This window comes from Trichechus manatus, unplaced genomic scaffold, assembly GCF_000243295.1.
Source record: "Trichechus manatus latirostris isolate Lorelei unplaced genomic scaffold, TriManLat1.0 scaffold00083, whole genome shotgun sequence".
NCBI lineage: Eukaryota > Metazoa > Chordata > Mammalia > Sirenia > Trichechidae > Trichechus > Trichechus manatus.
In genome coordinates, this window is record NW_004444019.1 from 3397296 (window position 1) to 3415117 (window position 17822).

The 17822-nt window shown below is 35.5% G+C and overlaps 1 protein-coding gene across 1 annotated transcript in view; it reads right to left on the reverse strand.

The window, feature by feature from the left end:
- EYS (eyes shut homolog) overlaps window positions 1-17822 on the reverse strand; it is a 1981143-nt gene that overhangs the window by 1845675 nt on the left and 117646 nt on the right. The window contains 2 exon segments of the mRNA XM_012556965.2: window positions 13831-13955; window positions 14807-15006. Coding sequence (XP_012412419.2) covers window positions 13831-13955; window positions 14807-15006 — 325 coding nt within the window.

A 17822-nucleotide genomic window follows, 5' to 3' on the forward strand; every position in this document is an offset into this window, starting at 1 on the left:
TAGGGAACCCAAGTTTGAATAAGGACAGTGTTGACATGTAGTGGGGTTGTTTACCTTTGTCATAGGGCAATATGTGTACTGTTTAATGAGAAATTGTTTCGTTCTGTAAATCTTCATCTAAAGTGAGAATAGAAGCACAACTGGAAGAACGTAATCGACGTCACTGAATTTACATGTATAAATTTTTGAAATGGTGTATCTTTGGCTATGTGTATTTTCACTAAAAACGAAAAGGTCTTCCAAGGCTGAGAAGGGAGAGTGTTGACATATGGTGCGGTTGTTAACCAATGTCATAAAACAATGTGTGTACTGACTGTTTAATGAGAAACTATTTCTTCTGTAAACCTTCACCTAAAGTACAATTAAAAAAAAAAAAAAGAGTATATTAAAACAGGTTAAGTTGGATGGGAAATACTAGGGATTGTTATTTTCCAAAGGATGGTTAGAGACAACTTCATGAGCAACACATTACTTCATAAGACCAGAAGAAGTTTAGGCTGAGAGTCATGTATGTACATGAATGTAACAGCAGGTCTACTTAACATTATTCTTTGCACTACTTTAAAATACTTCTTACACTGTAACTTTTTAGATCTCCACAATCTGGATCACCATTTTTCTTCACTTTTTCAACTAAATTGAACTAAGTTTAATTGAGAAACCTTTTTTTTAGCTGCATTCTTACTGAATATGTATATGTATGTGTTCCTCTTCAATCTCTTTACGTATTCTGACTATAATTATTTTACTTAATTTGTTCTTCCTGTCCTCCAGAGGCTCTAATGCCCAGAAGTTGTATTATTTTTACTTTGAGTGATTTTCTTCTCTTCAGTCTCTGGCCTCTACTGAATGGGCTATTTTTCTTTGCCAATTCATTAAGACTCGGGTCTGGTTGCTGAAGTGTCCATAATATGGCATCCTTCAGAGAGTGGGAAACAAATTGGTTCAACAGAATAGAAGCTGCGAGGCTTCCAACCCTCTCTGGAGTCACTTACATCTGGCCTCTCTCCTCCCTGGTATCACTGAATTCTCGTACCATTGGTAGAGGAAAACTTTAGTCCTAAAATTCAGGGCATCTTTGAATTTTCACAGTAAGGGAGAACAAGAACAGTTACGTGGGGCTAGTTTTGATCTACCCTCAAATAGTCAAGGGATTATACCAATAAAGGATTCGCTGTATTCCACTTACTGCCCTGATGTTCCCTATGTTGATTTATAAATGCTTGCTTAGATCACATGGCAAGAAAATTCTGCATAATTTGTTCAGTTGTGACTGTCAGGGGGCCTAAGATCTAACTCATTCTAGCTGCTCAAGGTGTCCAGCAGCCAGTTTTGTCAAAAAGACCAATTGTTTTAAATATGAGGAGAGAGGAAAGAAATGCCTTTCACATCACTGTTTCCAGAATACCAAATTTATACCAAGTTATATTTTTATATAGAGATATTCTTACATAATAAACATAGAATTATAAGAAAAACTTAGGAAATATTTATATATGTCTGGAGGGTAAAAAAAGACCTAAATGATTGTGATGAAAATGCTTAAAGTATCATTTTTACTGGTAAAAATTAACAAAATATACAGAAAAACAGAGATTTGAGACGATATATCTAAGGAAAGAATAGAAAGATAATGGAAATAAAATATTTTCCTGGAAAAGCTAGGAGAAAAGAAAAGACATTTTCATTCTCTTCTCTTTTCTTGATATGATTTTCTATAGCTTCCTTAAATATCTCCATTATTGGGTTGCACTTTATCAATTCGACCAATACTCATTAGACAATTGGCTTTACTCTATTTCTTGGACAGAGTATTCCAAACTTTGTTCAATGACCCATGAACTACATGGTATTGATTATAATGGGAAGTGTCAGGTCACACTGGGGATACAGCATTCAACAAAATAGTGGTGACTGCAATACCAGAGCAAAATGCCATCATAAGCATTTTGGAAAATATTTCATGTAATACAGAAATACTGACATTTATATGAATTGTTTATTTTTAAAGTGTATAGAAATCATATATTAAAATGAAAATCAGTGATATTAAATATTAGTATATTTTAAATACATGTTTTTAAAAGGTACTTTTTCAAAATATCAAGGAAAAATACCAAGTTAATAAAATTTGAAATTCAATAAGTAATATCATTATAACATAAATGATTAGTAGAGAAATTATAAAAGTAATGTATTAAAACAATGAAGTAATCACTACATAAAAAAATAATGAAAATTGAAAATTATTTGATTTTTTAAAGATTAGCTAAAAGACACAGTATGTCAACAGTGTAATTCCTGGATTGAGAGTCTACTGTTTAAAATTGTCCAGTAACCGAAACAGTTCTTTGACTCTATACTATCCCAGCAAATAGAGAGGATAGTTATACACTAATTCCAAATACTTTCCTCTAACTCTGCTGTTATCTTGAAATACTGCCATCACTTGTTTGAACACTTAGAGGAGGTTTTTTGTGCATTTTTTCTTTTTTTTTTAGGGCCCAAAGAATTCTATTAAAAATAAGTTGTAATTTTTGTCTCAGCTAAAGCATTGTGGTTCACTTTTGTCTTCTTTGGTTTCATTATGGATAAATGGAGATTCTGATGCAGAGTTACTTGTATCAATTTCAACACTCTCATGTACCTTTTACACTTCTTGGAAAAAAGCCTTTGAATCAAGTAAAGATCTATTCTTTCAATAGCAGCTTTGAAATACTACTACGTGCTTGCTTACCCTGACTTGTATGGACATAGACAAATGTCTCAACTTATAGACTACTCATTTCATCAAAGTTTCTTTTTTGCATAAACTAAGAAGCTGGGTCATTGATCTGATCTCAAGAAATAAATAATTCATACGTATTTTTTTAAATCTTAAAATAAAATCATTAGACCAAAAAAATCTGTATTTTGTAATGAAAAATAGCATGCTATTCTTGGATTATAGAATTAAAAAGCCAATATTGACACTATTAAAAGAATGAACTATCTGCCTTAATGTACTTTAGATTATGGGAACACAGTGAGAATATCATCAGCACATAAAAATATGCTAGCGATAAGTGCTAAGAAAAAAAAAATAAAGCCAGATAAAACTGTAGAGTGTAAATGAGAAGAACAATTTTTGAAATGTTTTTTGAGAAAGTGTATTTCAGACGTAGGACTAGCAAATACAAAGCCTGAAGCAGGAGATGCTTGAAGTATTGAGGGAATTTTATGAAGTCAAAGTGACAAGAGTTGAGGAATCTAAGTGAACATAGCAGAAGGTGATGGTAGAGAGACAAGTGGAAGCACGACATGCCTAGGGTTTTGTAAGTATTTTAAAGTTCCTGGATTTTGTTTAAATGATTGGAAATCCACTGACTAGTAGTAATAAGGAAGTAACATTATTTTAAAACATATACACTGTGTTTTGTGGAAAAGAGAGAATAAGAGAGGAAATCATTTAAAATTTGCTTTATTTGTAGTCTTCACCAAATAAACTGATGACAATCCTGTCTTCTAGTTACTCCAACAAAATACTATTTACTGTCTTTCTCTCTCACCTTCATCCAGTAAGGAAAATCCTATTGGTTCCATCTTAAAAATATATTCATAATCCAAATATATTCACAATCCAGAGATTTCTTACCATGTCTTCTGTCCCCATTGGAGAGTGGTCTAAGCCACTGTCATCTCTGACCTAGATTATTACAATAGCTTCCTAACAGGTCCCTTTGCATCTGCCCATTATGCTTTTCTATAGCCTCCTTTCAACATAATATCCAAAGTATCATTTTAAAACATAAGCCAGATAATGTCACTCATTTGTCAGCAGCACTGCAATGCTCCCCATTTTACTTAAAGTAAAAATCAGACCTTAAAATGGCATGCAAGATCTAAAACTGGCCTGGCCTTCAGGATCTTCTCTATCCTGATTTCTATTCCTTCCCTTTGCCTTATCCAGACTAGGTACTGTGACCTTGTTAGCGTGCCATGAATAGGCCAGAGATTTTTGCATCGGTTTTCCATCTGCTGTGAACACTCTTCTCTTAGATATCCGTGTGTTCTTTCACCTCTTCCAAATCTCTGCCCAATGTTAACTGTCTCAAAGAGGCTTTCATTCACTATTTTATATACTCTTGAATGAAGAGTTAAAGCAAAAAGATCAGCTGGGAGGCTATTAAAGTATTGTAGAGAAGAATTTATGGTGGCTTGAAAAGGGTGCTCCCTTAGTGATGATAAAAGTATCCATATCCATGATATATTATTTATGGAAGAGCTTAAATGATCTGCTGTTGGATAAGAAGTGGGCTGAGAGAAAGATAGAGAAATCAAGGATAAGTCTAAAAACACTGGCAGAAATACAGGTTTGTTAAAAACTAAAACCAAACCTGTTGCCATGGAGTCCATTCCAACTCATAGCAACCAGCTTTGTTAAGGGCTTGAAAATCAATCAGCAATTTGGAATAGACTAAATTCGAATACTGTATTATACATATAAACATGGATACAGTTTTACCTGGTGGGCTGTAGAATTAACCAGGTTTGTGGTTTTCAAGTCAATAGGACATAGAAAGAGACGTAAGGGAAGTGAGAGTGGATATAAGGATTTGCTTTGTAAGCAGGAAACAGATGATCTGAAGAGGGTGATGGACCAAGGACAACTAGTCCATTAATTGGGAGTATCTGTTAGATGTATGAATTTTGACATTAGAGTCTATGAGTTAGTAAGCTTGAAATACATGGTGTTTATAGAGTGGGAAGATTTAAAAAAAGGGATTGAGGGGGTACAGTGTGGTGCAATTACAGATCATGATGAAATTATAGGATATGACCATGGTAGGTGGGCTAAGGTGAGGAGACAGATATATATAATTGCTAAAGGATTTAAGCAACCATGAGGGGTGGATTTTCAAGATGGATATAGAAATCATCAAGAAAGATGACTACAATAGTTGTAAAGAGTAGCAAGCCATATGCTAAAATCTTTGGTGGAGGATAGACACTAATAGAATATAAGGAAGATAACTGAAAAGGGGCCAAAGAGGGAGAGAGAAACCCAGAGATAGAATGGTATATCTGATGATTATATTGTAAGGGCAAAATTTTATGTGCTGCCTTTCAGTTTGAATGTTCTTCTTTGAGTATCACAGTGTCCCAAAGGACTAACCATGAGTACCTCTGCTCTTGCCAGATATGCATCCAACCAGCAGGAATAGCTGCCCACCCAACTAGTTCCCCAACAGCCAGACCAGCTACATTCCACCTGATTCTTAGCCTAATGGGTTTCACTCCCCTAACAGCATATGATTTTGCTGAAGATAATCAAAAATGGTTGCAGAAATACATGGACAGAGAACTTCCAGAAATTAAACCCCGATTCAAGAGAGGACATGGAATGAGGGATGTCAGATGGATCTTGGCTGAAAGCAGAGAACACTAGAAAAATGTTTTCCTGTGTTTTCTTGACTAGGCAAAGGCATTTGACTGTGCAGAACACTTAATTGTTCTCATGAGGAAATGTGCTACTTTTACTGTATTTATTCAATCTGTATGAAGACTCATTACAACCTACGAGATGGAGATAATACAACCTTGCTTGCTGAAAGTGAAGAGGACTTGAAGCACTTACTGATGAAGATCAAAGATTACAGCCTTCAGTATGGATTACTTGTCACCATAAAGAAAACAAAAATCCTCACAACTGCAGCAATAAGCAACATCATGATGAACAGAGAAAAGACTGACGTCAAGGATTTAATATTGCTTGGATCTAGGCCTATGGAAGCAGCAGTCAAGAAATCAAAGGAGGTATTGCATTGGGTAAATCTGCTGCAAAAGACCTCCTGAAAGTGTTAAAAAGCAAAGATGTCACTTTGAGGACTAAGATGTGCCTGACCCAAGTCATGGTATTTTCAATCACCTCATATGTATACGAAAACTGGATAATGAATAAGGAAGAGCAAAGAAGAGTTGATGCTTTTGATTTATGATGTTTGTAAGGAATATTGAATATCCCATGGACTACCAGAAGAACGAATAATCTGTCTTGGAAGAAGTACAACTAGAATGCTGCTTAGTAGTGAGGATGGCGAGACTTCATATCACATACTTTAGACATGTTGTCAGGAGGGACCAGCCCCTAGAGAAGGACATCATGGTTGGTGGAAGGTCAGCGAAAAAGAGAAAGATCCTCAACGAAATGGATTGACACAGTGGCTGCAACAATGGGCTCAAACATAGCAACGATTGTGAAGATGGCGCAGGACTGACCAGGCAGCATTTCATTTTCTTGTACGTAAGATTGCTGTGAGTTCTGAACTGACTTGATGGCCACATAAAACAATAACAACAATAGCATATGAAGTTATTCAAACAAGCCAATGACATCCACTCTTGGGAAGTAGGAGTCATCCTAACCTCTTGTTACTACAAAGCCTTCCCCTACAACCCCTGCTTGTACACTCCGGTCCAGCTGCATGCCCTATGTGTTCTTGCGTGGTGTATGGTGTCCTCCTCCATCAGGATGTGAGTATATGTGACTAATAAACTACTGCCAATCTCATATGTCCACTGTTAAATGTAGTGTATTTGGCCATCGGCATAGGCCTAGGAAGGAAATCCCTCATTCATCAATGGGGTTAAGGGAAAGCAGACAGAACAATATCATATGCTAAAAATGACTAGAATTTTCAAGTGGGGGAAGACAAAATGATCTGGATGTAGCAACAACGGCCAGGCTAACTATACACTTCTTTGCCCAGTGGTTCATGGATTGTGGAAGAATGAACAGTAATCACAAAAGATGGCTGCAGGGAAAATTGTCCTCAGTTTTCAGTTAGAGAAAGAAAGGAAGGTACAGAAAAGAGACTGAGAATATTGGAAAAGTCGCTGTTGATGGAAAATGAGCACCAGATGGCACAGCGGGAGAATATTAGACATTAAGAAATGTTGAGGGTTGTGCTGAGCATTAAGGCTAAGAGCCCAGTTGATGAAGGATGCCCTTGGAAGACTTACAGGTCATATGATATTAACTCAAACTTTATGAGTATAGCTCTATACTATCTTTTAAAATTATTTTCGTTTCCAGAGAAATTAATATGTCCAGGACTAACAAGGGAAAGACTACATATCGTCTTAGTTATTTAGTGCTGTTATAACAGAAATACAAGTGGATAACTTTAACAAAGAGAAATTTATTCTCTTCCAGTCTAGGAGGCTAGAAGTCCAAACTCAGGGTGCCAGCTCCAGGAAAAGGCTTTCTCTCTGTTGACTCTGGGGAAAGGTCCTAGTCATCAATCTTCCCCAGTCGAGGAGCTTCTCAGCACAGGGATCCCAGGCCCAAAGGACCCGTTATTCTCCCGGCTCTTGTTTGTTGGTAGTATGAGATCCCCCTGTCTCTGTGCTTGCTTCTCTCTTTTATATCTCAAAACAGATTGATTTAAAACACAACCTAATCTTGCAGATTGAGTCCTGCCTCATTAACATAACTTCCACTTATCCCACCTCATTAACATCACAGAGGTAGGATTTACAACACATGGGAAAATCAAAGCCAAAAGGGAAGAACATGCTTGACATTTCTCAAGCTGAAAGAACTGAAATAAAAATTCAAGCCTCAAGTTGCAATATTGAAGGATTATACCAGGAAAATATTAAACAATGCAAGAAGCATCAAAAGAAGATGGAAGGAAAACACAGAGTCACTATACAAAAAAAAATTGGTCGACATTGAAACATTTCAGGAGACAGCATATGATCAGTAACCGATGGTACTGAAGGAAGAAATCCAAGATGCATGGAAGGCATTAGCGAAAAACAAGGCTCCAGGAATTGATGGAATATCAATTGAGATGTTTCAACAAATGGATGCAGTACAGTAAGTGCTCACTTGTCTGTGACAAGAAATTTGGAAGACAGCTACCTGGCCAACCGGCTAGAAGATATCCATATTTATGCCTATTTCCAAGAAAGATGATCCAATTGAATGTAGAAATTATCGAACAATATCATTAATATCACACATAAGTAAAATTTGCTGAAGATCATTCAAAAGGAGCTGCTGCAATATATCAACAGGAAACTGCCAGAAATTCAAGGCAGATTCAGAAAAGGATGTTGTCTTAGTTATCTAGTGCTGTTATAACAGAAATACCACAAGTGAATGGTTTTAACAAATAGAAGTTTATTTCCTCACAGTTACAGTAGGCTAAAAGTCCAAATTCAGGGCATCATCTCCAGGGGAAGGCTTTTTCTCTCTGTCGGCCTTCTTCTCTTCAGTGTTCCCCAAGACGTGGAGCTTCTGTGCACAGGGAGATCGGTCCAAAGTACACGCTCTGCTCCCAGCATGGCTTTCTTGATGGTATGAGGTCCCCAACTCTCTGCTTTCCTTTCCTTTTATCTCTTGAGAGAGAAAAGGCGGTGCAGGCCACACCCCAGGGAAACTCCCTTTACATTGGATCAGGGATGTGACTTTGGTAAAGGTGGTGTTACGATCCCACCCTAATCCTCTTTAACATAAAATTACAATCAGAAAATGGAGGCCAACCACACAATTCTGGGAATCATGGCCCAGCCAAATTGATACACACAGTTTTTGGGAGACATAATTCAATCCATGACAGACGTGGAACCAGGGATTTCATTGCTGATGTCAGATAGATCCTGGCTGTAAGCAGAGAATTCCAAAAGGATGTTTACCTTTGTTTTATTGACTATGCAAAGGCATTTGACTGTGTGGATCATAACAAATTATGGATAACATTGCTAAGAATGTGAATTCCAGAACACTTAATTGTGCTCATGAGGAAACTGTATGTAGATCAAGGGGCAGTCGTTCGAACAGAACAAGAGTATACTGAGTGGTTTAAAGTCAGAAAAGGTGTGCATCACGGTTATATCATTTCACCATACTTATTCAATCTATATGCTAAGAAAATAATCTGAGAAACTGGACTATATGAAGAAGAATGGGGTATCAGGATTGGAGGAAGACTCATTAACAACCTGCGTTATGCAGATGACACAACACTGCTTGCTGAAAGTGAAGAGGACTTGCAGCACTTACTGATGAAGATCAAAGACCACAGCCTTCAGTACAGATTACACGTCAACATAAATAAAACAAAAATCCTTACAACTGGACCAATAAGCAACACCATGATAAATGGAGAAAAGTTTGAAGTGTCTAGGATTTAATTATACTTAGATCCACAATCAACACCCATGAAAGCAGCAGTCAAGAATATCAAAAGATGCATTGCATTGGGCAAATCTGCTGCAGAAGACCTTTTTAAAGTGTTGAAAAGCAAAGATGTCACCTTGAAGGCTAAGGTGTGTGTGGTCCAAGCCATGATATTTCAATTGTCTCATATGCATGCAAAAGCTGGACAATGAATAAAGAAGACCGAAGATGAATTGACGCCTTTGAATTGTGGTGCTAGCGAAGAATATTGCATATACCATGGACTGCCAAAAGAAAGAACAAAACTGTCTTGGAAGAAGTACAACCAAAATGTTCCTTAGAAGCAAAGATGGTGAGACTATGTCTCACATAATTTGGACATGTTATCAGGAGGGATCAGTCCCTGGAGAAGGACATCATGCTTGGTATAGTACAAGGTCAGCGAAAAAGAGCAAAATTCTCAATGAGATGGATTGACACAGTGGCTTCAACAAGGGACACAAACAACAATTGTGAAGATGGTACAGGACCGAGCAGTGTTGCGTTGTTTTGTACGTAGGGTCGCTATGAGTCGGAACCAACTCGATGGCATCTAACAACAACAACAACAGGAAAATCACACCAGAGACAAAACGTTTGACAATCACACAATACTGAGAATCATGGACTAGACAAGTTGATACACATTTTTGGGGGACCCGATTCAATCCATAACACATATCTTCTCAAAATTAGGTATTCAGGGGTCCAACTTTGAGGCTGATTTATATCAGCTATAATAGTTCCTGAAAATATAAAATTATACTACTTGTAGAAGCTACTTTTGATGAGGAAAAGTCAACAATGTCCTAGATATTTATTTTATAATATAGTTTATAACTAATATATGAAGTAAAAAAAACCCAAAAAACTGTATTTACAGATTAACAAATGTTTTTCTATCTGTTAAGCTTCAGAATGGTTTGTTCAAAAGAGAAAGTTAGCCTCATAAATATGGCTATTGGTTTCAAGCAAAGAAAAAATGTAGCAGTCCAGCTTTTGAAATAATTAACTGAAGAAATTGAGGTTTCCTGTTAGTTGAGAATTATTGAGTGACCAAGTAGTAGCACTCCATTAGTTACTAAATTCCTTACCCAGGATGTGTGATTGCTATTTTAAAAAGTAATTTTCAGTATTAATGTGAAAATTTAATTTTAGTATATATTGATGGAAAATATGTTGACCTATGTGCTTCTGTAGATACAGTGTTCTATTTCAAAGTCACAGTGCATGCTTAATTAGGTTTACTTGTGACACAAACTGAAAATCCTAACCCTTCTCATAGCTGACTTGGTGAGACTTATCACACAGCCTAATGAAATGCTGAAACTGTCTTGGAAAAAATAGGTATGTTCATACATTGCATTGACACTTACAAGGTGTAAGCCATAATAACTGCAACTCAGTAAGTAGGAAAAAACAAAAAACAAAAAACAATGAACTAAGTGGAAAAACTAGAAATTGTATCCCTTGAAATATCTTAGAATTTGAGTGGAGAAAATAAAAGGTTCAGAAAGAAGACATCTATATATCACAAAGTTTCTGATATTTTAGAGTATTTGCATTTCTCCAAGTCATAGTTTATGGTGTCTTTTATAAAGGGAGCTCTCAATAAAGAGTTTTCTTTATAAAAGCAAATAAGTACATTTAAGTAGATGGGTTTGGGATGAGTACAGTGTATGCCAATTGTGTTAAACAATTTAAGTCTGTAAAAATTTGTATGAGAAGGACACCATCTAATTTTCTTGAAACTTATTTCCAGATTCATGTTTCCTTATTTTACATTGCATATTCAAAATGTGATCTTTCTACATAAAGAAAATATTAGTTACTTAAAACAAACAAACAAAAAAACCCATTGCCTTTGAGTTATTTCTGACCCATGGTGATCCCATGTGTTTGGTGCAAATGGTTTCTGCTCAACTACTGACCTAAAGGTTGACAGTTCAAACCCATCCAGTGGCACCACGAGAGAAAGGCCTCATGATCTGGTTCTTTAAGACAAGGAAACCATATGGAACTGTTCTACTGTGCAACACATGGGGTCATAATTCATTATTTATATTCAGTAAATATTAAATTATATAAGTGTGTGTGTGTATGTGTGTGATGGTAATGTTAGAAGTCTGGTTCATGACAGTTTTAGTCTTCAAAGCCCATCTATGGTCTTGTAGCACAAATACCTCCCCCTCTAGTGTTTAGTGGAGAACTCGGAGTCCTGTGTGTTCATATTATAATGCCCCGCCCTCTACTACTCCTGCATCTCCATTGAAGAGGTAATCAGGGAGACTAGAAAGCTTCATTGGTGATGTGCCTGCAGTGCCCTAGACCCTGTCGTCTATGAAATTGAAGTGGGGCCCACAGAGTCCCGCTACTTTAACACTTCCTTTGGGGAAGCTTCAAAGGACAGTCCATTAAGCTTTGCAAGTTCCTGGCAAGAAGTGACACCCCTAATTTAATCCCAACTCTCAAAGTTACCCACTGTGATCTGTCGTTCAGATCATCAAGACTATTCCTTATCACTATTTATGTCAGACACCCCAAGAATTCAGAGCCTCCCAGATGGCTCTTCATCATATGTATCTTCTTCCCCAATCAGATTTGTACATTCTCTTAACTTCCCTTTTAGGACTTCTTCCTTTGACTGTATGTTATCTCTCAAGTGGTGGCTACTTTCTCTCACCTCTCATACCACAGGGCCTCACTCTCATTGATTTCTGAGGGTTATGATGTCACTCATCATTCAAATTAGATTATGTGTTATTTTGTGTTGTTGAAGTAGTTTTGTTTTTACTCTACTCTTACTTTCCTTATATTTTACCTTCTATTAATCCCAAGTCTAATATAACCAAAAGAAGATAAAATATATTTAAGTAAGTGGGTTTGGGGTGAGTACAATGTATGCCAATTTCTTAGAATATGTGGGCAATAGCAACAATTAGAACACATACAATAGCTCAAACTAATTTTCTGAGTAAATACTTCAAAGTTATTACAACCAGCTTACCTAATTAACATATTTCATCCATCCTGGGGAAAACCAGCTTGAGTTTCTACAATATCCATCCTAACTAAAACATGTTAAACAAAGCATTTCAGATCAAATTCCTTCATTTTTCAATTAAACATATTAATTAATAACAGTGCAATGCAATAAGGGATGTCAACAATGCCTCTGGTTCTCTAGTTACTCCCTTGATGGATCATTTTTTTTAAACCTCCAGACAACTAGAATAATGCTAATAATAAGGGTTAATAAAAGCATCATATTTCATAAAAAAAAGAATAAAATCAATAATTATATACAAATGTATGTTTATATTTGTATAATGCTACCCATTATACAAATGGTGCAAACAGTTAATGTGTTCAACTGCTAACCAAAAGATTGGAGGTTCAAGTCAACCTGAAAGCTCCTCAGAAGAAAGGCTTGGCTATCTACTTCAAAAAAAAATCAGCCATTGAAAACCCTGTGGAGCATAGTTCTATTCATATATACATGTGGTGGCCATGAGTCAAAATCAACTTGAAGGCAACTGACTGGTTAGCATATTTCAAAAAGTCTATCATTTTTTTAAGTCGATTCACAAATACACTAGCAATATAAGGCTTAACCCTAGAAATCATAAAGTAAAAGTCAAAATTTCTGAAAGGATAACAGGTTCATTGATTAATACAAGATAGAATGCATTCGCAAATTTGACTGGATGGGTTAGCTCATCAAAGATCTTACTATAATGATGGGATTTCTTGTCATCCTCTTGGAAAAAGTCATATCTTGAAACCTTAATATGTTTTCTTAAACTTTGCATTTAGGTTCCTTTGAAATTGATTACAATAATGTGCATATGTATGCATATTTCAGGTTCCTTTTTGGTATAAGACTTTCATATACCACAGCATTTAATTTTCTGTTTTTATGAATATTCTAATATTTTGAGCTTGTTTACTGCCCTTGAATAGTGCCCAACAGAACTTAGTATAAGTAGCCAGATAAAAAGTCAAGCAAGTGTGAAGAATACAAGTTGTACTTCTTAATGGTGTGAGAAAATATCTATAAAGCTATTTAAAAGAGACTAAAATTATAGCCCCAGATATCTGGGTCACTTCTGTCATTTACAAGTGGGTAATTTTTAGCAAATTCCTATTTACATAAAACATTAATTTCCAAAATTCTACTTAAAGACCCTAACCAAAAACTATCAACTGAGGTCTGAATTATAAGAGGAAAAGGTTATTCTGTCCTTTCAAAATATAATATTAACATTATATGTGTAAAAATAGGAATAATTCTACAGAGATATAGATGACTTACTTCATTCTAGACCTACGAATATTACTCAATTATCCTGAAATTTTTCATTATAAAATAAAACATACAACTCTATGCCCAATTTATTTCTGAGAATTTCTCAAGTATTTATTGAAAACTATTACTGCAAATATAAATCAACTCAAAACAAACATAGAAAATTTCTACTGTTATTTGAAATAGAATATTATATGGCATTGAATGAAATGAAATAAAATTAAAAACAAGACACTTTTATTTTGTCCATATGACTCTAAAATTCATGTATCATGTGTTAAAACAATAAACTTAGGAAATTAATTAACTATACCTGCCATCATAATCTTCCTTATGTTCCATCCACGTGACATTCATGCAAGGAAAAGCCGCGTGTGTTGTTTGAAGTCTCTTATAATGCTTGTCTGCAAATATTGATAAGCTGATGCATGTAACATCCTGGAAAGATTAAAAACTATTTTTATAAGAATGTTTACAATATTTAAAAGATAATAAAATTAATTCTTACTCAGAGAGGGATGGAACTTATCTTCATAAGCATGTGGTAAGTTTCTGTGAGCAGCAATGAGGCAGACTATTTTCCAAAATGGTAACAATATCTTCCTTCCGACCTGGTCTTTCCACATATAAATTTAACACTTGTTCAATTGTGAAGTTGGAATTTTATTCCCTCATCTTAAATGTGGTCAAACTTGTGATGATGAAGAAAGTGATCCTATGTAATTTTCAAGGCTAGGTTCAAAAAGCTTGTTACTGGAACTCAGTCACCATGTTGTGAGAAAGCCCAGGCAAGGTGGAGAAGCCATATTTCGGTTTTCTGGCTGATTGTTCCAGCTGAGGCTCAGCGTCAGCTACCAGATATTTCAGTAAGGAAGCATTCGAGATAAACTCCAGCCCCAGTCATTTTCTGAATGTAACTTCTTGAGATACTCTGAGTAACGAATTCTTTCCTACTCATAATTAATTATTAAAATAAAAAGTTAAAATTTAACAAAATCAAATAAAAAATTAAAGATAAATAATTAAAAATGAAGTGTACAAAATTATATTATTCATAAGGAGTAATTCTGATAGTAGAAAAAAGTGAAACTGAATCAGTGTTTTGAAACTGAAATTTCTACATAAAATAACGTAAAAAATGAAAATAAACAAGTAGCTTCTCTGATTTCTCTGGTTTTGAAAATTATAATATGTTAATGGAAACTTTAAATATTTGTAATTTTCGTGTTATTTGGTAGTGGTGAGAATTTTCTAAAAACTACTCACTTGTATGTGAGGTTTAGACTTACATTTGGTATATCGTTGGAGGTAAATTCAGTGACATTCAGACATGGTGTTGATGAAGACTCATTGACATTTGTTTCACAGTTTTGATCCAGAAAGCCTTCTGGGAAATGACAAAAGTAAGCAGAGCTGTTATTTTGGCAGGTACTTCCTTTCCACCAAGGCTGAGAAATACAAGATTCCATTGACTCCTCACAAAATAGACCTTAATCATACAACGAAAATAAAAATATAAACATATATGTAGCAAAATTCAGTATAGAAAAAGGCTCTGGAGTTTTAAATAGCCTTATTGAGATACAATTTACATTTCATAGAATTTACCCATTGCAAATCTACTATTAAATAACTTTTGTAAATGTATGTTGATATTGTGTGTGGACAAGTCGATTCCGGCTCATAGTGACCCTATAGCACAGAGTAGAACTGCCGCATAGGGTTTCATAGATTGTAAACTTTACAGGAGCAGATTACCAGGTCTTTTCTCCCACAGAGCAGCTGGTGGGTTCAAACCACTGACCCCTTCAATTAGCAGAACACTAAACCATTGCCCAACCAGGGCTCCTTTTGCAAATGTACAGAGCTGGGTGAATACACCACATGTTTCCATTACCCAAAGAAAAGTTTTCTTCCAGTCAGTCTCAACACCCAACTTGAGTTGCAGACAAACATTGATCTTTCTGTCTCTATAAATTTGCCTTTTCTGGACATTTCATATCAATGGAATTATATGTTGCCTCTTGTGACTGGCTTCTTTTGTTTAGCATAATGTTTTTGAGGATTTTTTATATTGTAACATGTATAGGTAATTCCTTCCTTTTTTATTGCCAAATAGTAATTCACTGATGGCAAAGGGTTTGGTTTATATATACTATATATATATATATATAGAGAGAGAGAGAGAGAGAGACAGAAAGAGAGCCCCGGTGAAGCAGTGGTTAAGAGCTACGGCTGCTAACTAAAAGGTCAGCAGTTGGTGTCCATCAGCTGCTCTTTGGAAACCTTATGGGTCAGTCCTACTCTGTCTTATAGGGTCACTATGAGTCGGAATCAACTTGACTGCAAAGGGTTTGTGTGTGTGTGTGTGTGTGTGTGTATAAAACTATTCACCAAGTTTACATTTCCTGATTTAACGCCTTAACTCCTTTGTATTATTCTTTCCATAATGCCATATTATACATACGATGGTGTGGATTTAGATATTCTAAGGGAATTCAAAAAGGAACTTTTGTCCAAAGTTAGAGCAAAGTAGTATGAAGTAGTGGCAGAAGCTCACAATGACCAGAGGTGATCCAACAAATAGTGAGGAAGAGGTCCACAACTAAATATTTAGCTGAGGTAACTAGTGATAACCAGAATAAGTTTCTGGAACTCTGACTGAGAGAGTAGAGTTCAAAATGTATTACATAGGCTACCCTGAACTTCTCAGCCACCCTTAAATGATATTGTTCTTGCCTTTGGAATGTTAGAAATAGCAAAGGTCCAGTCCAGATCAAAGCCTTTGAGTTCTGATACACATCTCATCATCTCTCTCTCTTCATGCTATGGCTACCTGGAAGCTATATGTTTCAGTTGATGTATCTACAAGATTACTGCCAACAGGATTCATGCGTCAGTGCTTAGAAAAAAGACACTAAACTCTAAAAGCGGTCTTTGTGCGAGTAAGGATCACATTGAATTTTGAGGTGTATTTGTTAATTCAGTATAACCCAACAAAATATTTTACCAAAATTAAAGTGCTTATAACATGTGAAATTGTCTTAAAGAATTATGGCAATGAAGAAGTGTTATGAGAGGCTGAAAAGATGGTGATCCATTGTTATAAAGTATACCGGATGCAATCTGAGAGAAGTTCTGATGCATATTTATTCTACATCTGTAGCAGAAGAGATTGGAAAATACAAATTTAGTAGAATGTTTTGATTACTATTCACTGTTTTTGTCAATATGATACACAAAAAAGACACACTAGAGACAATCTGTGAACAGAGATAAAGAAACAGAAACTTTGTTCAGGTCTTGCAAAGTTGGAAAAGTTAGCTACTTTTAGAGCCCATATTTTAAGAGATGCAATTTAAAAAAAAATATTCCTGAACATTTTTATCAAAGATTCTATAGAAGAATTCTGATCAAAAGAGGGAAAATGCAGAACAAAATTTCAAATTCTCATAGATTCCAGACTTTCTGGAGCCCTGATGGTGTAGTGGTTAAGAGTTCAGCTGCTAACCAAAAGATCAGCATTTCTTATCCATCAGCCTCTCCTTGGAAACCCTATGGAGCCACACAGGCTGGACAAAGCCCCCAAATTATTGCCCTGAGTTAATCTTTAAACCTTAAACCAAAAATATCCCCTGAAGTCTTCTTAAAACCAAACCATAGCTTAGCTTAACTACTAAAGAAATCTGCCTTGAGCATTATGCTCGTTTAAGATCTATTTATATGGGATCAAACTGACAACAGCAACTCAAAAGATTAGATAGGAACCTTAAGGGGCAGTGAACTTATGTTAAGGGGGGAGGAACAACTCAAAAAAAGAGAGTGAGAATGGATGTACAACTTGAAAAATGCAATCAATGTCACTGAATTGTACATGTAGAAACTGTTGAAGTGGTGTATATTTTGCTGTGTATATTATAAATCAACAACAATGAAAAACAAAATAAATTATAATAAATGAAAAATATATATGTAACAAAGTCCAAGAGTCTAAAGGCAAAGATCATATTAAAGAAGTACACTAAATAAACTTTTCAATTGGGGAAAAAAAGAAGCTGGACTATGTGAAGAACAGGATATCGGGATTGGAGGAAGACTCATAAACAACCTGTTAGGCAGATGACATAACCTTCCTTGCTGAAAGTAAATAGAACTTAAAGCACTTACTGATGAAGATCAAAGATCACAGCCTTCAGTATGGATTACACCTCAACATAAAGAAAACAAAAATCCTCATAACTGGACCAATAAGCAACATCATGATCAATGGAGAAAATATTGAAGTTGTCAAGGATTTCATTTTCA